Source organism: Ochotona princeps, chromosome 25 (genome assembly GCF_030435755.1).
Source record: "Ochotona princeps isolate mOchPri1 chromosome 25, mOchPri1.hap1, whole genome shotgun sequence".
NCBI lineage: Eukaryota > Metazoa > Chordata > Mammalia > Lagomorpha > Ochotonidae > Ochotona > Ochotona princeps.
Genome location: NC_080856.1, coordinates 8,113,006 through 8,138,679, shown reverse-complemented (window position 1 = coordinate 8,138,679; position 25,674 = coordinate 8,113,006). Strand labels below are relative to the sequence as shown.

Below are 25,674 nucleotides of genomic sequence, written 5' to 3'. Positions count from 1 at the left end.
CTTGATCCGACAGCTGGGTGATGTCTACACTGCCTTGCAGGAGTCAATTCTCAAACTCTCTGGGAAACTCAATTTTAATTCCAGTTTCAAAGACTCCTCAAACCTACAACCCCAGAAACATAAATTCCTAGTTAAAAAAAGAATAACCAAAACCAACAAGGAAATATGTACCACAAACAGGTAGGTGCCTTGAAGGAGCAAAGTGCCCCCAAAGATCTCTAAAATGTTCAACACTGAATTGAATAGAAACAGACAATACAACAGATATATAGGTTTAATTTATATTAACAACTGGAAAAAGACATGAAGAGGGAGTCGGATGCAACTTCTAAAACTGAAACATGTTTGAAAACTTTGGACTATATAAAAGGAAGGTGAAGGATAAACAAGTTTTAGAGATGCTCGAACGGAAACTTGCAGAAAATGGGAAACAACACTGAAGAGATAATCACTGAGAATTCCCCGGAGCTGTTCCACGATGCCAAAGCTGACATTCAGGAATCCCCTTCCCTTCTTAGACAAGGTTTCCAAGAAAATCCTGAGGGGAGGCGCACGCTATGGAGAATACAAACGCAATTTCAAAGACAGAGTGAAGCTTTGAATGAGGAACTGAAGACAATCTTCCCTGACAAATGAAAATTTAAGAAGGGTGGAAAACAACTGATAATACTTATATACTATATATAGTATGCATATAGCATGCATATAGTATATATACATGTATACATACATATGGCATATGAGACAAACTGAGCAATGAAAACTTAAATATATCACTGGTCAACATTTGCCAAGGGAAACCGAGAAGTAGGGAAAGAGACAATGTCCAGGCTTCTAACACGTGCTACTTAACACAGTCTGTTCCTGCTACTTGAGCTCACCGGACAGTAAGGCTCTGTCCGTTACTTACACCTATTCACTCACTGTAGCAGATACAAGCTGTAAAGATACAGCAATTCCACGGCGCGACTATACGAACATACTGGTATGGAGGACTACTGGCGCATCTTTTAATCTGGGCAGTGCACTTACGCGCCTCAGTTTCTATTAAGTCTTTCAAGGTTACACGAAGTCAAGCCGTCGCCCCCCGCCCCTCACCCACGTTTATAGTCTAGGTGTGAACGTTGAAGATAACTTTCAGCACCGACATCCGTTTTCAGCCACTGGAACTGCCCGAACTTGGGTAATCATTCCAGCGTCTAGAATCTCTAATGTGTCCCCGGCACTACTCGACATCCATGACTCACAGACGCCGAGCATGGAACCGCCGCCGAGAACAGGTGAAAAGTTGTTCCCTGTCGTGGGACAGCGGGCGCATACAATTCCCGTCATCCTTCGTGGCAGCACCAACAAATAAACAGAGGCACCGCATTTCGGATTCCTTCGCGCACCGTGCGCAAGAGCACTTGGTCTTAGTAGTTTTGTAGCCGAGAACCCGCCACGCGGCCACCCCGCTTGGGGACGCCGAACGAACTACACTTCCCATAAATGCTCTAGGGCAGGCGCCGGCCGGCCTACGTCACGGCTGCCGTCGACCAATGACAGCTCCGGGCGGCAATGAGGCAAGCGCCGTCAGGCGCCCAAAGTGGGTTTTTTTTTTTATTGTTTTTTTTTTTTTTTCCCTGTCCGCCGGAGTCGAGCGGGTGCTGCTAGCGGAGGCGCCATATTGGAAGGGACAAAACTCCGGCGACAGCGAGTGACACAAACAAACCGCTGGATCCCTTCGCTCCCCCAGCTCTCAGGGCCGCGATGTTGTACCTAGAGGACTACCTGGAAAGTGAGTGCGCGGCGCCGGCGGGGCCCGGCCGTGGCGGCGGCGGCCGGGCGCAGCGCGAGTGGCCGGGCAGGCGGGATGGCGGCCGGGAGGGGGAGGCGGGGGCCGTTTCTCCCTCACGGTAACTGGCAGCCTCGTTGTGGGGCGCCCGCCGCCCCGACCCCCCCGACGCACGCACGCACGCGCGCGCTGACGTCAGCGCGGCCGGCCCCGCCCCGCTGACGGAGCCGTGTTTGACAGTGATCGAGCAGCTGCCGATGGACCTGCGGGACCGCTTCACGGAGATGCGCGAGATGGACCTGCAGGTGCAGAGTAAGTGGGCGCGGTTCCTGGGCGGGCACGGAGGGAGTCAGACGGAGCCCGCCTCAGCCTTCCCACGCTGGCTAGCTCGCTCGCTCTTTTTTGTGTTTCTGTGCCTTTTTTTTTTTTTTTTTTTGCAAAAAGAGCCTGTTGCAGCTCTCACAACTGGCCTCGCTAGGGGGTGGCTATTTCACGTGCTTTGTGCAAATCGCCTGGAGGTCGACACGGTTTTGACCAGAGGCTTTATGCGCTGGACTCAGATTGCAGCATGCATTTCTGAAGTTGATTCAGGAATGTGCAGAGATTGCCCTGTGCGTCTTTGAGAGGCCCTCGTAAACTTCCACGTCCTCACGGCGTGCAGGATAAAGTTGGTGTGATCCTCTTTTCCAGGCGCACTGAGCGGGGAAAGCGGATGAGGTGTTACGGTCAGGCTTGTCTGCCGTCAGAAGTCTATTTTGCCAATGGCCTTGCTCGTTCCTGTAGTGATTTCTGGGTACTTTGGTGACTTTTTCTCAAAGTTTTGCGCTTTCCTGGAGCCAGGAGTGTAATACGCGGCTCATGGAGTGCTTGACGTAGCTGAGGATTTTTTTCTTTCCTCTATGTGCCCCTGCCTCCAGACCACACAGCGGCTCCTCTATCCCTTCTGTTAACCAGTGTGCTTTTCTCAGCACCCTAGCCGTTTTAGGCAGCTCTGCAGTGCTTCAGTAAGTTGTAGTGTAGAGATCTGAATCCTAAGCAGGATGGTCCAGCTAGCTCGATACATCCATTTTAACTTCCGTGTGGTTGAGATGTGAAGGATGCCCTGAAGTGGTGTTCTGCATAGGACTGAAGCACAGGCAGCTATCAGAATACCTGGGTTTATAGCATTAGTAATTGACTCATTGACCTTGACTGCAGTGATGCAGGGTCCCAAGGCTTTGAGCCATCCTCAAGTGCTTTCCCAGGCCACAGGCAGGGAGCTGGAAGGGAAGTAAGCATGAACTAGTGCCCATCTGGGATCCCAGTCCATGCAAGGCAAGGATTTAGCCACTAGGCTGTCGGGCCAGGCCCTATATGAATAAATACAAAAATAATACAGGTAAATTGTAACGTATGGTATCTGATGCATGGTAGAAATTAAAGGGTAACTGTCATCTTAAAGATTTTCATTATTACAAATTTTTTAATTTCCTTAATTTGAATTTATATATACTACAATTTTTTTTAAGTAGCATTTTAAGCAATACCTAGAATTCTCTAACGGCTGTAGGTGTTGTGAACTAACAAAGTGAGCCATGTGTCGGACAAGTTAGGGATGCTGAAACAGAGGAGACGCTAATTCACACTGGAACCACTTTCAGTGTTCCTTCTTGCCTCTGCTGCTCTTGGCACAGACTTCTGGAAGAACTTGCCTCGAATAAAGCATCTAGTGTTGGGAGTGCTCAGCGACTGTGCTGACCGCTCCCAGTTGTGATTGACTTGCTGCGACAGCTGAGGCTGCAAAGCTCACGGGAACATCTGCTCGCTGCTTTGGGTTCGGATTGTGGCGCGGTGAGGGCTGTGCTTAAATACCCTGAGCTGGTGACTGTCCCCTGCGTAGCTCAGGAACTGTGGTTAAGCTCCAGTCTGCTTTGTTCATTATTGGAAACTTTTTGGTTTTTTTTTTTTAAGCAACAGCAATTATAAATAAGGAAATGTGTAACTTTTTCAGATGTCATTCATTAAAACACGTTATATTTATGTAGCTGAAGTACAGCATATTCAAGTTATTGGTCAGGTGTAACACTTCATTATTAGATTTGACCCACCCCTGGACAAAAGCTTGTTGATTTGTGGAATGAATTTAATTTTCTGAAAATGAAATGTTTTTATTATGTTGTAGATGCAATGGACCAACTAGAACAGAGAGTGAGTGAATTCTTCATGAATGCAAAGAAAAACAAGCCAGAATGGAGAGAGGAGCAGATGGCGTGCATCAAGAAAGTATGTGCGACGCCTTGGCTTCCGCATGGCCGACACCAAGGAGACCTGACCCTCTGAGACGTTGGTCATTTATCAGTGGCCAGTAGTTAGAGAACAGTTCTCTCTTGGGTTTCTCTGTCCTGTTGGAGAATCAGTTAACAAGTTCTTTTTTTCCTTTGTGGTATTCTAGTTACATGTGATTATGTTTGCCTCATCTTTCGATGTGCCGTACTGTATCCCTGTTTTGGCTATACTCTCGGGCTGAAGTCAGCAGACCTTGAATCACATGGTGTATATTGCTAGCTACCTGATTGGTAGACTCACAGAATCTGAATAGCTGGAAAGATCCTAAACAAGGCTTTCAGTTGAAAGCGCTGAATTTAAGAATGGATCTCTACAGAATTCACTGGGTTCTTATTAGTTTTATAATACGTTCAGTGCTCCGAAAGGATGCGCATGCTTACTCTCAAGGGTGCACTTTCGAAGCATGATCCAGTTCCTGCAGGGAAGCAGAACGGTTTGGAGGAGTTGGGTTTGGTCATGACTCTGCCACTTAGCTGTTCAACCCTGGACAGATCTTGTCATCACTGAGCAATAGCTCCCGGCACTTAACCCTCGGAGAACTCAGAGATCAGCTAAGAGAGAAGTTTGGAAAATAGAAATTGAATAGCTGTGGTATTTATTCTACCACGTGGAGGAAAAAAGACTATTACTGTTAGGGAAAAAAAAATTAAAAAAAAAAAAAGCTCAGAATTTATAACAGAAATGGTCTCATCTTGCAAGTTACCCAAGGGCCTTGGTGTGTGTGAGTAGAGATGTCACATCTAGAAAGTCATTGCTTGTCCCTTTAACCTTCTATGTTTTTGGTGTAGTACAATTTGCATTTATCCTGTAAAGTCTATTACTCCATGGAAAGCGAGCTGCTTTTTTTTGTAATAAAAAAGAATTTTGCTTTATGCTGAGGTTGACTTGTAAAACTTTGTACTCAGTTGAATGTGGGAGTAACAGGAAAGTATAGCACGCAGATCGAAATCCATTTGGTACCTATGATTTTACCACCACGTTTTTCAAATGGAATGTCAGTGTTCTTCATAGAGAAGATTCACAATAATTTTCTTTTAAATATTATTTTAAATCTATTAGCTCACATAGCTTTTGCTAGTATGGAGGATAGGTTTGGAGTAGTATTTAGTTTTATTTGTGTTTTTCCTAGGAATTCTGAGCTTCTTCCTTTAATTCTTGTATATTTTCCCGAGTTTCTGGTGCTTCCCTACCTTGCCCCTCTGCAGTGGGTTACATTGCTGAGGTAGAATGACTAATAGCAGTAACAAGGTATGACTGGGAAAAACGCAGTTTCATGGCCTGAATGTGTGTCCCTTTAGCTCATTCGTTCTTGGGAATGTTTCCGTTTAGGACTACTATAAGGCTTTGGAAGATGCAGACGAGAAGGTGCAGTTGGCAAACCAGATATATGACTTGGTAAGTAAAATTACCACTTCGTATGCCGTTAATGGTTAAGCAGTCGTATACGCGGTGCTGTAAGTGCATGCACTGTGGATTATGTTTGAAATTGTAACAGACTAAAAGGATTGCATTTGAGAGCTCATTCCATTGAGAGCTCATATTTTTAAGTGTCCTTGTGGGTTATTGGTAGAGGTCTGTAGTGTCGAGGAGGAGGCAAACGGGTTTGCTAGTTTTTTTTTTTTCTTTAGCTAAGTCTGCAGTGCCCTAAGAGGACAGCTAATGTGAGATTTAAAGAAATAGCCTTGATTTTATTAACCCTTGTCTTTTTCAGGTATTGCTTTTGTTTGACTTTGTATATTTCTGTGATGAAATACACATTTGAAGACTATGCTGACAGGAATTCTTGGTAGATTAAAATAAGAGAAGAAAATCATTGGAGTGAATGCTTACCTAGGCAGTATTAGCTGACGGCGCCCAACGAGGTCCGCTGGCCAGAATGTTTGCAAAACACTGAATGTTTAAGTCAGTGCTATTAGCCACACTTCTAAACACTTGGCAGTACTAAGAAGGCAGAATCTGCAGTAATTTTCAAATTGCTACAACTATGGTTTTCTTTGGGACACATCTTCTCCTAAAGTACATATTTAAGAAAATATTCATTTTTGATTAAAGCAAAAATAAAATGCTTTTGGTTTACTTTGTTTAAATTTCATCCGATTTTTGTGATTTTTTTTTTCCAGTACAGTTTTATAACTGAATAAATAGGTGTAAATAATATGGCACTGAAGAATAAGAGGAAGGTGAGAGGTATATGCCTAGGGTGGTTTGCGTTAGAAACGCTTAACTAAACTATAAAAGATGGTCATGCAGAGTCATGAAGAAGATTGTTTTTGTATAGTGAAGATTTGTTAATAACTAATAATGTAGGCTCTTTTGCCTGTATGATTATTCTGAAAAATGTCATCAAAGACACTGGTTAGAGAAAGGAAGAATAAGCTCTAACTTGATTTATTGTGGAATTAAAAACCCACAACAAATCTTAATTGTTTATCTCGATTCATGTCTATAAACATAGAAAAAGTCATTTGCATGAGATTTCAAGGGCTGTTGTTGGGAACATTCTTCCTCAGACTTAATGACTGTATTGATCTTCAGAGACATTCATATAGCTCTTTGATTCTGTGTCTTAATACTTTCTTTCACTGTACTTCACACCTTTACCAATGATACTTCAAGTATTTACAAATACATACATGTAACATGGATAGAAGCTTTGAAACGTGTGTGTGTTGCTGTGGTATTTATGAAGCTTACTGTTCGTCTGCTGGGTGCCTGATGTCATGGAGTTTTGCCTTGGTCTAGAGGAATGAGAAGCAAAGAGGAGAAGTTTCTGGTGTGCTGGAATCTGACTAGTTGTGAAGACACGCCCACAGGGTCAAGAGGACGCCCAGGCAGGACGATGTCACAGGAGGAGGACGATGTCACAGGAGGAGGATGATGTCACTGGGGGAGATTAGCGCTGTGCAGGACGGGCCTCGGGGAAACAGGAGACTGCGTCGTGCAGTTATTTGTTAACATCTTAAAAAAGGTGTGAGATAAGTTTTGCACAGATTTTTATTCAGGGAGTCAGGAGCCTGGCCACGTGGCTGTATTGGGGAGAATGCATTTTCCTCGGGTAATGGCATAAAAAGGGGGAAACGCAATGACTTAGTGCTTTGAGGAGGCTAGAGAGCAAGATAACCCAGGCTAGGGAGTGAGATAACCCAGGCTAGGGAGTGAGATAGCCCAGGCTAGGGGGTGAGATAGCCCAGGCTAGGGAGTGAGATAGCCCAGGCTAGGGAGTGAGATAGCCCAGGCTGGGAAGTGAGATAGCCCAGGCTGATGGAAGAGTTGGCCAAGCAGCATGGCCACGGCTGGTGCACACAGCCACGGCAGGTGCACACGGACGCAAGTTTGCTGACACCAAAACATGGAGAAGAACTTCCTTGCTCTATAGTGCGGTTTCCTTATCTTAATAGAATGGCATTGATTTCGATGTTGCTGGAGGACTTGCGTGTGCCAGTGTGTGTGTGATTCATCTTTGATGACCTTGTCTTGGCAGGCCCTCTGTCTGGGGACTTAGTCCCGCTCGTGGATCGATGAGCCTTCCCGGAGCCAGTGCTGCTCTTTCACATGGGCCAAGCTGAAGGGTGTTCCTCCTCTCTCTCCTACCTTCTGCCCTCCTGCTTTCTCTTACTTTGCCCCCACCCCTCTTGCTTTGTGCATACTTCTATTCCGGCCTTTTGTAACTTTAGTACACAGATCCCTCTTCTTTGATACCTAGTCATTTTTTCTGTGCAAGGGAAGGACTTTAGCCACTAGGCTACCGCGCCGGGCCCAGTCATGTACTTTTCTGACTTGGGCACAGATAAATCGGCTTCGGTTGTTGCCGACTGGGTCTGATCATCACGTGGAGTCACTACAGCACTGACACACCCGCTGCATATCCACTACCTTAACCCTTTCCTGTCCAAGCAGGATTCCGATTGAGTTCTTCGGTTTCTTTTCTCAGCAGTGCCTTCCACACGGCTATCTCTTTTTGAGTGTTTTTACTTGTTCTAAGAACTCCAATCGTCATAGGTAGTTGGCACAGCTGGGTCTGGTTGGTCCCGTTGCAGTGGGTACCATTAGAAGTGTGTGGTTTTCATGAAGACATTTGTTGCTGTTCGTTAGTCCTTGATCTGAATTTGGTCAATATCTTTATTCCTCCTTTTGACCATTCCGAAGCTGTACTGTAGTCACCACTTAAACTTCCTTGCCGTTTAGCCCACCCGTGTTGGGGCGGGGAGGGCTTCGTGAACTATCTCCTGCTTACCAGTTTTGCAAAGCTCGTGCATGTCCATAGGCCTGCCCCTCACCTCTTATCTAAAAGGATGTGATATTCTGCCTTCTTTTTCCTCTGTCTTCACTCTTGTTGCTATTCCTCCACATCCTCTGTGATGCCGCCTCGTGGCTTGCACCTTCCTGTTGATCTTCAGCCTCTTCTGTTTCCACTGCTTTCTTATCTCAGCATTTAAACCTGCACAGGCCTCCCTCGTCCCTGAAGAATCCAGACAAGTCAGCAAGTGCAGGCCTGCTGTGCTGTCACGGCTCTAGTGGTTAGTGTTGTCTGTCTGCAGGTTGCTGCTTGACTTGGCACCTATTCCTAAGTCCACAGCATGTCACCTGTTAGTCTGTAAGTTCATTGCTAAGTCCACCAGGCACTCTCAGCCCATTTCACTCATTCTGGTGGGAAATGTCGGGGTGTTTACTGTTTACATTTCTTCCACCTTTGTAGCCTTTCTCGTTCTCCTTGAACATGGCTCCTGGTGATGGTTTTCCTCAGGGTTCTGCCCGTGCCTTACGTTGTCTTTCATTCTTCGAGTAGTTCTCAAGTCAAGGTCGTTCTGTCACCTCGTCTCTCCAGACCCAGAGGCACAGGGCGATGGCTTGCCGTGCGGTGAATTGTCTGGCAAATGCTGACTTCATCCCGCACTCCACATACCCCCCGAGTTGGCAGGTGCTTCTCCATTGCCTCCTCCTGTCCGTCTTTTCATCTTACCCAAGAATTGCCAGGCTCCCGGGCTCCATGTGTTCCAAGTTAGAACTCTGTCTGCAGAGTTTAGATGTGGATACTGAGCACCGTGTCGGACTGCTCCTCCCCCTTGACTGCCTCTCGTTGGAGTCATCACCCTGCCTTGCGAGGGTCCCCTAATTGCCCCTTCCTCTCCGTTGCTTCCGTTTACTGTATTTCAAGTACTTTTTAAAGTAAAATAAAATGTGGTAAGAAACATAGAGTCCAAGGCTGATTACGATGTGTGTAGAGTCAGCACACATCAAGTTCACGACAGGGAAAAATGACTACTGTGATGGGAACCATTTATGGAACAACTACAAGAAACAGACGACAACAGCAAAAAACCTCAGTGAACAGAGCCCGAGGACACTGGGAGGGTGGCATCATCCTCGGATGGGGGACTCGGCAGCATGTCAGAGCTATCCAGACCACGTGGGCAGACCCCTTGGAATATGTACACAGTGAGACCCTGGGTCGATACAAAGTGGCGGTTCCTCATCCCCAGGTACTGGAAAGTCGTGAGTGGTTTTCCCCTTTTGTTTCTCCCCTTGCCCCAGGAACAAGAAGAAATGGCAAATTTGGAAGCAATGAATTCACCCAATTTCCCCTATGAGTATGGTAAATAACGTTTGTCTTTAACGTGATCAGTAGCAGGTCATACTTGAAGCAGTATGGCTTGTAGTTATGGAATATGAGTGGGTATTGTAGGACAGGGAATCTTATGTGAATAGCATTTGTTGACATTAAAATGAGGAACTAATAAATTAGACTCTTTGGTCAGCCTTGTGTTAGAAAACTATGGCTAATGGGACGTCTCTGTCCAGTGGATCAGATGTGGCTTGTTCCTGTGCGTCAGCTGAGCGGGGTGAGGCTTGTTCAGGGGGCTCCTTTCCTTCCTTGTTGGAGATCTTCCAAGGGGTGAACTCCAGTGGGGTGGAGGTGAGCTCCAGGGGGGTGGAGGTGAGCTCCAAGGGGTGAGGCTTGTGCAGGGGCCTGGTTTCCCTCCTTGTTGGAGATCCTCTAAGGCGGTGAGCTCCAGTGGGGTGGAGGTGAGCTCCAGGGGGGTGGAGGTGAGCTCCAGGGGGGTGGAGGTGAGCTCCAAGGGGTGAGGCTTGTGCAGGGGCTGGTTTCCCTCCTTGTTGGAGACCCTCTAAGGCGGTGAGCTCCAGTGGCTGCTTTACCTGCTCATGTTCATGCAGGAGAGGGGAACAAGCAGAACCGGTTTCTGTCCAAGTCTACTCTTACTATGACTGGTTAGTACTGTTTAAGTATCTTGGTACTTATTTAATTTTTTTTAATTTTTTTTTTTAAAGATTTATTCATTTTATTACAGCCAGATATACAGGGAGGAGGAGAGACAGAGAGGAAGATCTTCCGTCCGATGATTCACTCCCCAAGTGAGCTGCAACAGGCCGGTGCGCGCCAATCCGATGCCGGGAACCTGGAACCTCTTCCGGGTCTCCCACGCGGGTGCAGGGTCCCAATGCTTTGGGCCGTCCTCAACTGCTTTCCCAGGCCACAAGCAGGGAGCTGGATGGGAAGTGGAGCTGCTAGGATTAGAACGGCGCCCATATGGGATCCCGGGGCTTTCAAGGCAAGGACTTTAGCCGCTAGGCCACGCCGCTGGGCCCGGTACTTGTTTAATTTAAAATACACCATGGTGGTATATTTTAAGTTAAAATTGGTAGTCGTTTTACTTTGGGACCTCTGGCTTGATTTAGTATAGTAATGATAAATCTACCAAAAATACCTCAGTTGCTGAATAACTATAGTATTAAGTTGTTGTAACCTTTTTTTACATACCAGGAAGTGAAAGCGATTGGAAGTTTACCTTATAAAGCTCACCAGTACAAGTTGGTTAAGGCTTTTCTGTTTTAAGTGTGAATTTGGTGTTTAGTTACTAATTCGTCAAGTTCTGTTGCATTTTGTGAACCATATAGTATTAAAATTTTCATTACATTCCATGCTTTCATGTGTAGTAAACTTTATGAGTAAAATGATTCATAAAATGAAAAAATTTTTACATGCAGAGTAGACTAGGGTAATAGATGCGGTGTGTGAAAAATGGGTCTTCATCTCACCCACGACCTCTGATTCCCTCCTCTCCGTGCCGTACTGGTGTGTCACAGCTCACGTGACATCTCCCCCGCTGAGCAGATTGTCTTCCTGTCTCTGTACCTTTATTATTATTGTTGTCCATTCTATTTGAACACAGTCCTTGCTTTACCGCCTGAGTTATTCTACCTTCTTTGTGTCTGCCGTGGTATGTTTTTCCGTTATGTGCTTCTTCTATTGAGTTTTGAACTGCTGCCTGTTTGTTGCATCAAGCCTGTATCTATTTAGACATTTAAAATGTCACATAGAGTGTAAGTAATAAATGTTAAAAATTTGAACTAGATCTTGATGTGTCAGGCAAGTTCTAGCTCTTCTGAAGGCAGGGATTGTCTCACATGCTTTGTTTTCCTCCGGTTGCAGTAGTGCCAGGTGAACCCACAGCCTGATTGTTGGTAGGAGATGTGAGGGAGGTGACGTCACTGCCTCAACCGTCTTGCAACTTTTGAGCCTTTTTTTCTGATTTCCCTTGAGATTAAATTTTGACAATGAAGGAGCTGTTCTTGAGTAACCAAGGTCTGTGTTCACATTTTATTATCAAAAGGAAGGTTGTTTTAAAGGATGCTTGACCTGCAGGTTCTTTGACTAGGAGCAAGGACCATATAGTGCATGACCCTGTGGGGCTGCTAGTGTGAGTGCCAGCTGCTGCCAAGTTCTGTGAAGATGGAGGGGTAACTAGGATGAAGATTTTAATGGATCACACACCAAGAGCCCCAATGGCTGCTATTAGGATATAAAATATATAAATAATAGGGCAATATTCCTGGTTTTTCAACTTGAATTAATACCATTCTGAGATTAAAAGCAGTTGATTGCCCCAGGCAGGTTTAGAAAGCAGTCTTAAGCGTAAATGGCGAAGCCTAACTTTTTAGAAATAGATCAAAGTTCTCTCTCGTTTGTGTTATTAGCTGTGAGACTTTGCACGTGTTGCTTAGCCCGCCGAGCCTTGGTTTCTTCACTTGCACAGTGGAGACAGTATCTGTGACCTACAGGAAGGTGAGGGTGAGAACTCTGCACTTGGCTTGCGCCAGGGGCACTCCCTGGCCTCTGTGTAAGCATCTAACATCTGGACCTTGCTTTTTTTTTTTTAACTGCTTTTATCCCTTTCTTGCTCATGTTAGATGCACACTTCATTTCATTCAAGGTCATTTGAATTTCTGCCCTCACTGCTGCGTTATTTGGATATTTGTAAGGGAAGTGTGCCTACCTCACAGGGACCCGGTTTGCTAAAAAACCTTGAAAAGAGGCGTCAACATTTTACCTGAACAGTTTTCAAAGAATATTCTTGTTTCAAAGTAGTTCAGAAAAATATTACAATATTTTATAATGTTAGAAGTACATTAAGGCATTGTTGCTAGTTGGAAATACCATAATTTTCTGAAATTTGAAGATTGCTAGGTAAAGAAGAGGACCAAATTTTCCCTCCTTCACTAGTGGGATTGCAAGTAAAGATCATGTGACCAAGCTGTTTGGGGAATGGATTTTCTGGCTTCAAACTGCTTTTGCCTTAGCCCTTTACATAAATGTTTATAAGCATCACAGTCCAGTTCCCCGCTTTAGAGAAACTCATGCATAGGAAACTCTGAGGACAGGGGTCTCCCATCATCCTGAGTCACAGCTGTTGTGTGGCAGTGTGGATGGTGTTAGAACTGTTGGACATGTGTAGACAATGGATGCTGGACTGGCTGACAGTGTCCGTACCAACAGTGTTGGGGTACACTTAAACAAGAGACTGATAGAATTATGATTCCTTATGAAGGACTACACCATTGTAGTATAATGGGGAAAATCTGTCGAGAGGTGGGAGTTTGGGGGCGAATCCCAGCCTATACGAAATTGTACCACATAATTCAAAATAAAAATATATTTAAAAAAAACAAAAGAAAGAGATGGGAGGAGAGTAGGCTGAGTGTTTGGAAAAGTTACCAACCCCCAAGCCCCTCCTTCCACACTCAAATCCCCAACCTCCGCGTTGCTGTCCTCTTCATAGCCCTGCTTCTGATAAGAAAGCTAGGACGTTTTCTAACACACTGAAATGGGCGTTTCTTAAAATTTGTGGTTTATGAATGGAGATAGGGAAAGTTACTTAGCCCAGCACCTCCATTTGGCAGATGAAATCCCTGAGGCACAGGTGTTGACTCACACTCCAGGATGCTAAGCCAATTCACTAAAAACACGACGAAGATTCAGGTTTCCTCATTAAACTGACACTTTAACAGTGTCCCAAATTTTGGTGGTTATCTTTGATCTTCTTTGAAACAGGTAGATCGACACTTGAGAAAGCTGGATCAGGAACTGGCTAAGTTTAAAATGGAGCTGGAAGCTGATAATGCTGGAATTACAGAAATATTAGAGAGGCGTAAGTAAAATTTACAGTTTTCCCTCCATATCGGACAGTACATGTGCAAATCCCTGCGAAGGCGCTGGTCCCGCAGAAGCGATCTCGAGGCTGCCCTTCCGTGGGCGGTGCGGTCTGGGTCCCGCAGCGTGCGCCCTCGCAGTGGCAACCGTGTGGGTCACGGAACCTGAGAGAGATTACACAGGATGCCATCTGCTCACTGTCTATGCCAAGAACTTAGTCATTTCATTTTAAAGATCCACATGTACTATGAAGTGGTAAGAACAAAGATTTAAAGACTGTAATCATGGAGAAACAAATTACCCATTTCTCATTGAAATGCAGTGACCACCCCTCTACCTCCATTTTGAGGAAAGTAATTCATTTTTCTCAACTGCCTCGGCTTTGTGTACCGAGAAAGATTGGAATTGTTTGCACAACATTGCCTGTGTTTTTAAGGAAGTCTTAACTGAATATTCCCTAATTCACAAGAAGTCATTTGAATATTTCTTTGCAACCTCAGTTTGACCCTCGTGAAAACTCTCCCCATCACTCTGTGGGTTGAACTTGGGAGACTTGCCAAATTTGGAGAAATGAACTGTTTCTTTTATGGATTTAGCATTTCTTCCAACCTGAATGAATGACATATATAAAATCAGATAGTATGGTGCTAGGCCCAGAGTAGAAACCCATTGAATCAAATCAATATTATGAGAAATTAAAGCATTCATAAGCTTTTTTTTTTCACCTTGATACATTTCAACAGGAAGATTGTGTGCCTTGTTTCCTCACAGGGTTAGGTTAGAAGACTCCTTCTTTATAAACCTGCTGGTCAGCTAGGGAAGCTAGTTACAAATAAACCTTACTTTTCCCTAGTTACATTTTTTGATGCAAAAGTAGATCCAACATGTCAGATAATCAGCTAATTTGTTTGTGGTACTTTTGCCCTGGAGGAATCCTGTCTTTGAGGCAAATGAGTATTGGGGGACAAAACGAAGTATTCTATAGCTGCTTTATTTTTAATACTAGTGACACCTATTCAGTACTGCAGGAAGGTTCATAAGGCATCCTGAGGACACAGACATGGGAAATTAAATTGGACCAAGTCACAAAAAGCATTCCACCCTGTGCCCTGCCATAGTTTCATCTCAAGGGATCAAAACCAAACCCAGAAATGTTGTTATGAGTATTTTGACACATGGTATTAGAGATTCTGTTTCTTACTTTTGGGAAGCAAATTCTCTAAGTTATTTTAGGAAATCTTTAGCATCATGCCATTTTAATGACCAGAGATTTTCTCTCATACAGTAATGCCTGACATCTAGAGCTTTAGGGTCTCCCAATGAAGATTCTTCAACAGTTCACATAGTTTGAGTTTTTTTTCCCAATTCTGGGGTTACAATGTCCGTTCATCCATTTCTGTGGTACTCAATGTGGTAAATTCCCTAATTAGATGTTGGCATGCCGTGAGCCATATTATGGTTAAGATGAATATGGAGAAATGTGTTTCTCGGTGTTTAGAGAAAGGAGGTTCTGAGAGGCTCTGGCAGGGCTGACCCTCTGACATGTCTGGGTGTAGGCATCAGAGCTGGCCAGTGCTCTGCTGCACAGGCGAGTGCCCTCCGGGAGCTGGGTGACGTGCTGTGCTGACACTTCATCATGCTGTGTCTCTGTGCCTCTGCCCTAGGATCTTTGGAATTAGATACTCCTTCACAGCCTGTGAACAACCACCACGCTCATTCACACACTCCCGTGGAAAGTAAGTGCGGGTTAGTGTGGCTAAATTGTGTCATTGAAAAAAATCATTTTAGCACCTCTGTGTTCTTTTTTATTAACACTACTGAGAAGTGAGTATCCCTCCCTTTTAGTTTTGTGAGAAAATTGTGTTTCTTTGTAGTTAAGAGTCGGACATGTCTTTCATTTTGGAAAAGCATGTTTCATTTGGCAACAGGTCTGCTGCTTACTCTGAAGTTCATAGAGGGAGAATGGTGGTAACAGGGAGTACACGCCCCACCTCAGCAGTCTCCAGGGCGTGTCCTAGAGGGACAATGTGTGGTAGTCACAGGGTGTATACTCCCCACCTCAGCAGTCTCCAGGGCGTGTCCTAGAGGGACAATGTGTGGTGGTAACAGGGAGTACACGCCCCGCCTCAGCCGTCTGAGTCCCCAGGGAGTGTGCAGTAGAGCCAAGCCGTCCACTGTCTGTGGGAGGCTATAGTGCTTCCATCCGGGACTTCTGCAGGACTGCACCCAAGAGCTGGTGTTTAATGGATCTCAAGTGCCTGGGGAGTCAGTCATGGGCGAGACTGTTGGTTGGCTGGCTCATGAAATAGGGAATGATTGTATTGGAACCTTTTCTTATGACAAATCAATTTGATAGAAAAAATCATTTTGAAGACTATTCCAAATAGTGGGTAACGCTTTGAAAACAACATTACCTCGTGTTTTTTGTGAAGTCATGGTGCATGAAGGATTGTTTTTAGTACTTTGCTGCAAATTTTTAAAATGTCTGAGATGTCTCTTGCATGTGACCCCAAGTTCTGCTTTACCTTTCTTCTGAAAAAAACCCTGAAGTTTGGAATTTTGTGAGAAACTTTATTGGTTTGCTGGTGGGTGGACATATAATACTCTGTCAAGATTTCATAAAACTTAAAATGTACATTTTTATATTCAGAAAGAAAATATAATCCGACATCTCACCATACGACAGCAGATCATATTCCTGAAAAGAAGTTTAAATCTGAAGCTCTTCTGTCCACTCTTACGTCAGACGCATCTAAGGAGAATACACTAGGTACACTTACTCCCCTCAGAGATTACTTGGCTTGTTGGTTGTTGTGTGTGTGTGTGTGTGTGTGTGTGTGTGTGTGTGTGTGTGTTAGACTGATAATGAAAATGAAAACATGCAGGCTTCAAGAATCACACAGCTGGTTTACTTGGTTGTCATCACATGAGAGAAGGAAGAAAGAGAAATATAATTCATTATTCATTTGACTCAGTCTACGATAGCGATCCAAAATCTAAATGTAATGACTCTGTCTTTGCTGGGACATAATGTATTTTAGACTCACTAATATGTTTTATGCAACCACTTTTTTTTTCTTTGCCTTCACTTCTTCATAGGTTGTCGAAATAACAATTCCACAGCCTCCTCCAATAATGCCTTCAACGTGAATCCCTCCCAGCCTCTGGCATCCTATAACATCGGCTCATTATCTTCAGGGACTGGTGCGGGAGCCATTACTATGGCAGCTGCTCAGGCAGTGCAAGCCACGGCTCAGGTAAGAAATGAAAGCTCTTAGGGACAAAAAAGTTAAATTGTGTTTCACTCATTGGAAGACTGACCCTTGTAGAAACAACTGGATATGAGCAGGGATTTTGTGGTATTGTATAGTTGCATTTTAAAATAGTTGCATGACACCTGGAATTCTGTTCCGTGAGTAATCCATGAAAATTCCCTGGATGGCAATAGAAGGTGAGAACGGATTGATCCCGCAGGCCTCTTGTGCTCCTGCCTGGACTGCAGACACGGCGTGCGCTGGCACCCTCTTCGTTCATTCTGTCAGTCCAGGGCTCTCTCCATAGCCTTAGCAGGGCTTGGCCTAGGTTTGTGTACTTGTGAACAGATTGTCTCAATTCCAGATTAAGTTACCTTGCTGGTAGTTCATTCCTGTATAAAAAGCTAAGCTTCAGTCTTTTCATAAAGTAATTTGAATTCAAATGATGAGAAAAAAGTAAACACACAAAGTAAATACTGAATGGACTAAGATGATGCTGAGCCTTGTAAAGATTGATCATTTGCGTATGTTAATGGTATCTACAAATGTCTGTTGAAGATGAAAGAGGGACGGAGAACGTCAAGTTTAAAAGCCAGTTATGAAGCGTTTAAGAATAATGACTTTCAGCTGGGAAAGGAGTTCTCAATGCCCAGGGAGACAGCTGGCTACGCATCATCCTCAGCGCTTATGACGACACTGACGCAGAATGCGAGCTCGGCGGCGGCTGACTCGCGCAGTGGCCGCAAGAGCAAGTAGGTGCCCTGCCTTCGCCGGGCGTGTCCTCCGCCTGACATCCCTGTTGGGTTCCAAATATGGAACATGAAATGAAATGATGTGTGTATTTTAATGCCCATTTTTAACTTTAATAATCTTGCTTCCCTGTCCTGCTCATGGTGAATATTCACATTCTGCTAGATGATCATAATTATTTTCATTAGCTAATTTTGTTTGCTTGTATTCTTTGTTTTGATAAATAGTACTTAGTCTGATTAAAAATACACAGAATATCTGTGAGCTATCCATAGTAATGTTAATTCTTCAAACTACTATCTATAAGTCAATAATTTTAAAACTTCAAGTTATTTTTATGAGAATTTTTTGGAATACCTTTTTTCTCTAGAAAACAAAAATTTCTAAATAAAACTAAAGCATTATAAAAAGTGTTACTTTTGTTACTCAAAGTAAGTGTGCTTTTAAATCAGATGACTTTAGCTTAGTGTTAGGTATTAATTCATGCTTTGCCATTTCATTTGCTGCCACCTTTTTAACAGATATTCTCAAGTAACTTAAGATGACGACGAGTAAGTGATTCATGATGATGATGGTGATGATGGTGGTATTACTTTTTCAGAAACAACAACAAGTCTTCAAGCCAACAGTCCTCTTCTTCCTCCTCCTCCTCCTCTTTGTCATCGTGTTCTTCATCATCAACTGTTGTCCAAGAAATCTCTCAACAAACAACAGTAGTGCCAGAGTCGGATTCAAATAGTCAGGTTGATTGGACTTATGACCCTAATGAGCCTCGATACTGCATTTGTAATCAGGTGAGTCTTCTGTGTCTATAGAAACAGAATGAATAAGCTAGAAGGGTATATTTCTTTTCTTATGTTTAAGATTAAGATTTATGTTTTTGAAAGTTAGAGAGAGAGTGAGAGCGCTTCTGTCCTCTGCTTCTCTCCCTAGATAGTTGCAAAGGCCTAGCGTGACACCAGGAGCCAGAAACTTGTCGCAGGTTTCTTAAGGGTTTGCAGGTACTCGTACATTTGGGTCGTCTCATGCTGCCTTTCTCAGGTTATTGGCGGGCAGCTGGGTCAGAAATGGAGGGACCACGATACAAACTGGTACCCATATGGGGAGCTGGTGCTTTAGCTGGCAACTTTACCAACAGTGCTGGGCCCAGAAACGTTTGATTTTTTTTAAGCACTCTTTTTACTCCAGTTAAAATGCCCTTGCTTTAATTTTTATATTCTCTCCTTCCTTAAAATGAAAAATTTGCTAAAAATACTAAGACTATAACCATTCAGTAGGACCTGAAACAGAATATTTTGCTGAACTCTGCCTATGTCCCTGTGTGTTGTGTTGACTGGAGCCGGGAAAGTGCAAGGTCAAGGGTCCCCAGCTAATTGGGTTCCTGGGGAAGAGTCTCTTCCTGGTCTGTGGTCATTGGCCTTCCATTGTGTATGTATGCACATATCAGAGAGAGTTGGCGAGCCCTGGTGTCTTCTTGTAACGGCACCTGTGCACCTGCCCTATCAGATTACACACCCCCCTATAACCTCTGGCATCTCCACAGACCCTGGCTGTAAGTACATATTAGGAGTTAGGCCTCCATATTTGTTTTCGGGGGACACTGACATTCCTATTATAATACATATGTACATGTGCACACACGTTTTAACAGCAGGAACCACAATGTGAAGTTTTTTGGTACCTCACATTTTTCACTAAATCAGGTAAAGGGTAAAAAAATGTTTCAAGTTCATTTTTCAAAATTGCCTCTTACTTCTCTCTTGTAGCATGTTCTGTAATTTATTTAACCACTATCTATAGATCATTTTAGTGATCTTCATTTTTTTCAGAGTTGTAAACAACATTATGATAGACTATTTTTAAAAATATAATTCATTTAAACATGTGCATTCTAGAAAAACCCTTTAAAAATAAAATTGAGTTACAGATATCTGATCAAGACATCTTGGAATTTATTATAGAAAATCAATCAGCATGCTTGTTTTCTAAACCCAGTAAAATACTAGATATTATTTTCTCCTAAAAACTTACTGGTTCATTGGATTTATTTTACAGGATGATTTTAATTTGTATTAGTTTTAAAACTGTACTTCTGTTGCTTTTTTAACGAGTTGGCTCCAAATGGTGTTGACGTTTTTTATTGCTTTTGTTACGTGCTTTGTAAACATTTTGTGTTATTTGCTCTTATTTTTTTAATTGCAATATTTCAATTTTGTGTGGTTATGATGTCAGTCTTTTTCTTCAGAAGTCAGCCAGGAATGGTATGTTTAGAAAGCCTTCCTCTTTGAGAACCCTTCTCCCTGACATTTTTTTTTTTTCCATATCTTCTTCTGGTTGTTTAGTTTTGCCTAATTCTTCATAGATTGTTTCTAAACATTAAAGCTTTAAATCTATTAACAATATAGCATTTTTATGATATGAGCTGCTGATCTAATTGAAAAAATAAAACTTAGCTTGCTTGTAGTTCTACTGTTATCTGATGACCATTTTTTTTTGTATTGGTGATTAAGAAAAGCATGTTACTATCCTAGCAATAAAAGTAAGTTACCTATGAAAGAACAAAATCAAATTGACGCTAGGTTTTCTTCTTCATACCAGTAATAAAAAAAAAAAACCTACAATATGCTTTTAGACCTTTAAAAGAAAAATTGAAAGCTTCTAAAAACTTGGTCTGCAGAAAAATTGTTCCTGTGCAGCAAGTCAGAAAGGGTGGTGTCTGCTTAGCCCTGTCTGGAAAATGGTGCAGTCCACTGAGAACTTGTGTGAATCCAGAAACCGGGAGACAGTGCTAAAAATGATGGTGATGAACAGAAAGAGGAAGACAAGAAGGACAGATAATAGATAAAACATTGAGAAGTCTCAATTAAGTGGACTGTTGACTACAAAGCTCAGGTGTCATAGTATGTCCCCAGAAGAAGTAAACGCCTGCTACCTGGGAATAACTAAGAAAGAAACTTGAAAGAACCATCCGCAAAGGTGACTCTTAACGTCCAGGTGGTTTACAGGTTTATGTAGAAACTACTTTCTAACATTCAAAGAGTTCACAGAACTCATCCCCACATGCCACCCTGTCTTTTAGGGACAAAATTGATTCGATAATGTATTCAACACAATTCCCTCTATTTTCTAACAATATTATAGGTAATTAATTTGGATTTAGATTCTGTTACATGGTTGAAATAAAATATTTAATTTTCTCTTAACTAGGTTTCTTACGGTGAGATGGTGGGATGTGATAACCAAGATGTAAGTGTTACATTTTTTATTTGGGATTGAAAAAAAAATCACAGGTTGCTATCACAGGAGTGTTTTTCTCATTTGCTGTGTCTCTTGCTCAGAGAAAATTGGCTTGCAGTTAATGTAAATTGTACTCATGCTAGAACACTGTTTTCTAGAAAAGGGCAACGTTCGGTTGTGTGGAAATTATGAATGCCCTCCTTCTCCATTGCCGGAGAGTGAACTAGAATCAGTTCAGTTATCAAATTATAGAAAGGAAGCTTGCAGGCAGTGCATCCTTGTGGGAAGCTTGATGCTGAGATGGGAGTGGGGAGGGACGGGCGCTGGGGGGTTGCTTCCTTCTCTTCTGTGCGTGTGTCAGCTCATCTAGGTCACTTCTGATGCGAAAAATAGAGGAGGTTGAAAGGGAAGGAATTCTTATTTGTTTGGGAAGTTTAGCTGTGGTTAGGGAGATGTTTCTTACTCAGTGGTGAGAATAATGTTTGTCTAGTAATTTTGACTCTCCTCTTACTGTCTTCCAGCTCAGTCTTGTTTTAAGCTTTTAGTCCAGATGGGTAATGGGACCCTGAATTTAATAGAATTATTTATCAGTAATGCCAGAATCCCAAAGAGTTTTATTTTTGTAGAGAAAGCAGTCTGAAGATTGATGGGGGTTGCCTTGGAGTAATCACATTTATGCTTTCCCCGATGGTTTGAGCCACCTGCCTACATAAATAGGGCACACCCTTCTTCCACCGACGTGCCTGCAGTCGGTTTTTGACTGTTTGTGGTTTTGGAAAACAGTGTTGTCTAGCCATTTCAAAAGCATCACTGTCAGCTCCCTGCTTTTGCACTTAGTGGAGATGATAAATGAGATTTCTGTCACTAGCAGCAGCATCTTCTGATTGCACTCATTTCCTGTGGTGCTCTCCTGGAAAGCTGCACCCCTCCCCAGAGGGAGACGGGGCTGTCGAATGTTCCAGAGAGCAGTGCTTTTCCTGCACACCTCTGGGAACAGATAGATACAACCAGAAAGGAAACCCTTTTATGTCTTTAGTTACAACTCACTTATTCCACTCTGTACAGTGTCAAATAAGACTGAATATTAAAGAAGATCTTTAAAATATGTATACCTTTTACATAAAAGATTGATCTCACATCTTTTGATTCCTGAACAGCTTACTCTAATGTCTTAATTCATTTTTGGAGTTGAGAAATAAATCATGTGAATTTCAGAGTTGCAAGTGACGCATCATTTTCCTATATCCCTTTTGCTGTCTGTGAAACTTGCTAATGAAAGTTGGACTAAATGATCTAACAATCCCCTAAATAAAAAACATTCTCATTTTATATCTAATTCTTATTAAATGGAACACTTACTCTAGTGGGCTTTTTTTTTTTTTTTTTAATGAACTCTCCGTTCTTTAAAAGTCCTAAAAACCTAAAAACTGTTTTGTTTGCACTTTTGCTTTCCAGTGTCCCATCGAGTGGTTCCACTATGGGTGTGTTGGGCTGACAGAAGCACCGAAAGGGAAGTGGTACTGCCCGCAGTGCACGGCTGCCATGAAGAGAAGAGGCAGCAGGCACAAATAAAGGCGGGCACTCTGAGCAAGAAGAGGGGGAACCCACAGTTGAACATTTTATATAGGAAGAAAAGAGAAAGAAGAAACAACACATTTCCAGGCAACTACTTAAAGGATTTATACAGACAATCCTGTACGATCTTGAACTTGAATTTTATGGGTTGTATTTTAATAATGTAAGTAAATTATTTATGCACTCCTGGTGTGCTATGAATATTATTCCAGTTAGCCTTGGATTATTTCAGTGGCCAATATATGCAGACATTTGTACTCCTCAACCATTTTCTCAAAGTTATGGGCATTCTATAATTTAGACTTCAGAGAATTCCAGCAATGAAGATTTTAAGAAAAGTATTTTATATTTAACAGGTATATTCTGCTGCATGTACTGTACTCCAGAGCTGTTATGTAACACTGTATATAAATGATTGCAAAAGAAAAAAAAAAGTCAGTCCGAAAAAGAATTTAAGATAATGGTTTTTAAAATGCCTTTCTAAGAAGCTTTATTTCGTTGTGAAACTAATTCAGCAGGCTGAAGGAAATGGCTCATGTGATGGGCTGGCGTCTCTCGAGTACCTGGGTACATAAACAGAAACTCCCGTAGATACAAATGAATTTGTGCCATTAGTCTTTCTATGTTTCTGCATCCAGATAGAGTGCAGTTCATGGGCGGGAGGGTGGCGGGGGGGTGGGAAAGGGCGTTAAAGTGATACATTTTTATACCAAATGTGTTTATTTTTTTGTGCAAGTAATCCTTAAATTGGGATTGTATTAGGTGTTAAAATAAAGTTTTTTAAAAACTACTTGTATTTACACTTTACACAATAAAACTATTTCTTAACTCGTTACTTTCCAGTTTTCATCATCAGACAAGGACAGAGACCTAGGTCACAGAACACTGTGTAGTTGATCTCTTTAATAATGTTTGGAATTGGGAAAAGAAAATAGGGGAAAGACATTTTTAATGTAAATTTGAAACGCCAGCGTATTTTTTTGGAACATGTTTTGGCTCTTCCTTCAGTCTCAGGAAGAAGGAGGAGTGTAATTACAGCAGATGGATTGAAAGGAATAGTTGCAGATGTTTAGACTGGAGGGAGGGTGGCCAGCTTGAGTTAAAAAAAAAATTCCGGATTAGAGCTGAAAATAAAGCTCTTTTGATTCTGCCACACACTGGTAGCGTAGTTCATTAAAATTTTTAATCACTTTGGGCATTATTAAATCAGGATGATTCTGGCAAGAAGAGGTCTTTAAAGTATTCCAAGTGTTGTATTCTATAGGTGCTATTGAAATGATAGATTTCACATAGAGGACATGTTATTACAAATATGTTGTGTCTGGTTGATAGGAAAATCCTTTTAAGATTAGTATTACATCACATTTCTTCTATGTTAAAGCTTATCGGGTCCATCAGATTTCACTTTAATTAAAATCTCTGTAAGCCTCTTAGAACTTATCCAGAAAGTAGTATAAAATCTATGCAATGCTACCCAAAAGGTGTGGTTAGATAGGGGACGTCAGAGATTGCTTCCAGCATTGCACTTCCTTAGGTATGGCCACAAGCGAGGCCCATTCGTGTCTACGCACAGGTTGTGGTCATTCAGTGTCATGAAGCTTAGTGTTTTCAGGGAGACTGAAGTAAAACTGTGATTATCCAGTTTATGAGTCTGGGGCCTGGAGATGCTCAGATGTGTTATTTACATCCTCTGTGTATCAAGACTTTGTCGAATCATCCATTGCCTGATAATTGGAGGAAGAGGCTGTCTGGATACAACCTTGTTGGAAGAGGGCAATGCTTGTTTGAGCCGAGGACAAGCACATTGCACCGCCTCAGCGGGTCTGCATCTGAATTCCTGTGAGATCAGTAAATGTGGACCAGTTGCAGACACAAACATTGAATATTTTATGAAGTAGGTATAAAGAAGCAAGCCAGAATTGTGTACACGTGTTTAATAAGGCATGGAACCTGTTAATATCCGACATACAGAGAAAAACGTCAGATACTTGTTTATACAGGGCCAAACCTGTCACTGCTTCATCAAAAGAAAAAAAGTGACAACTGCCGATATCTTTCAAGACATTTGCACTAGGGGGATAGTGAATATTTCTGTTATTAAAAAACACACATTCAAACATCATTTTATAAGCTCATGCAGTAATTGTTGGCACTGAATTATCCAAATGTTGGTTCACTATCTACAGGTGAAAGTTACAGGCACTGAGGAGTATATTAAAATGTGTAGTAACACATTTGAAGCAATAAATGGCTTAGTTAAGCCTAAATGAAGTGAAGTTTTTGATAAGCACAGAGTCATTCTTTGTAAGGGCAGATTTTCTTTCTATTTTTTTTCCTCCTTCACTTTGTCAAGGAAAACTTTGCATACCTTAGTTTTTTATGACATGACTGCCTTCCGTCTCCTTGGAGTTGGTGTTGGGGGACAGCATTTGGCACAGTGCTTAACGCATCGCTTCAGAGTTCCAGTCCTCACTCCGTGATTCTAGCTTCCTTTCTACTTTTTAAGTGTTATTTATTTGAGGGCCTGGCGGCGTGGCCTAGTGGCTAAAGTCCTCACCCTGAATGCGCCGGGATCCCATATGGGTGCCGGTTCTAGTCCCAGCTGCTCCACTTCCCATCCAGCTCCCTGCTTGTGGCCTGGGAAAGCAGTCGAGGACAGCCCAAAGCCTTGGGACCCTGCACCTAGGTGGGAGACCTGGAAGAGGTTCCTGGTTTCTGGCTTTGGATCAGCGCAGCATCAGCTGTTGCGGTCACTTGGGGAGTGAATCATCGGACGGAAGTTCTTCCTCTCTGTCTCTCCTCCTCTCTGTACATCTGACTTTCCAATAAAAATAAATAAATCTTAAAAAAAAGAGAATTATTTATTTGAAAGGTAGAGTGACGGAGACAGAAAGAGGGAGAAGTCTTCCATCCACTGGTTCACGCCATGACAGCCTGGACTTAGCTCCAGGAACTCTGTCCAGGTCTCCAGGGTGATTGTCAGGGTCCCAAGTAGTCGGCCAGCATCTGCTCCCTGCCAGGGACATTATAGGAAGCTAGATTAGAAGCGGAGGAGTCAGGACTCGCTGAAACTCACACTCTACTGTGGAATTCAGGCTTCTCAAGGGATGATATGATGTGCTGCGCCGTAATATCTGACGTCTGTGTGTATGTGTTTATTGTGTGAATATACTTACAAACATGTCTCTATATGTAGTCTTTGAAAGGATGTAAACCTGAAGGATTAGTTTGAGAAGCTCAAAGAAGTTACTTGCCAGAATTGCATTTGTTCTGGAGAGCATTCCGGAAGTTCTTACAGTCCTCGGGAGCTA

The 25,674-nt window shown here is 42.7% G+C and overlaps 1 protein-coding gene and 1 long non-coding RNA gene across 3 annotated transcripts in view; one reads left to right on the top strand and one right to left on the bottom strand.

Annotated features, from left to right (window-relative positions):
- Positions 1-1,475, bottom strand: part of LOC131483382 (uncharacterized) — a 55,400-nt gene extending 53,925 nt beyond the window's left edge. Inside the window, exon 1 of the long non-coding RNA XR_009247625.1 lies at positions 1,248-1,475. This is a non-coding gene — a long non-coding RNA (uncharacterized LOC131483382). The remainder of the gene's footprint in view (positions 1-1,247) is intronic.
- Positions 1,476-1,603: 128 nt separating this feature from the next.
- Positions 1,604-23,153, top strand: ING3 (inhibitor of growth family member 3). Of its 2 annotated transcripts, XM_004592483.3 has the most exons (12): positions 1,604-1,777; positions 2,015-2,086; positions 3,936-4,036; positions 5,429-5,494; positions 13,449-13,545; positions 15,212-15,283; positions 16,198-16,317; positions 16,647-16,804; positions 17,360-17,553; positions 18,153-18,345; positions 20,759-20,797; positions 22,244-23,153. In XM_004592483.3, exons 1-12 carry the CDS (start codon positions 1,750-1,752, stop codon positions 22,358-22,360), a joined length of 1,257 nt encoding a protein of 418 aa, XP_004592540.1. In that variant the 5' UTR covers positions 1,604-1,749; the 3' UTR covers positions 22,361-23,153. The 2 variants fall into 2 exon arrangements, with proteins under 2 accessions (XP_004592540.1, XP_058537305.1); XM_058681322.1 differs by lacking the exons at positions 13,449-13,545; positions 16,198-16,317; positions 16,647-16,804; ... (2 more) ...; positions 20,759-20,797; positions 22,244-23,153.
- Positions 23,154-25,674: the final 2,521 nt, after the last annotated feature.

Coding starts and splice junctions, on each gene's coding strand:
- ING3 (XM_004592483.3), top strand. CDS start 1,750: ATGTTGTACCTAGAGGACTACCTGGAAA. Junction 15,284..16,197: donor TTCACACACTCCCGTGGAAA/GTAAGTGCGGGT, acceptor TTTTATATTCAG/AAAGAAAATATAATCCGACA. Junction 20,798..22,243: donor TGGGATGTGATAACCAAGAT/GTAAGTGTTACA, acceptor TTTGCTTTCCAG/TGTCCCATCGAGTGGTTCCA.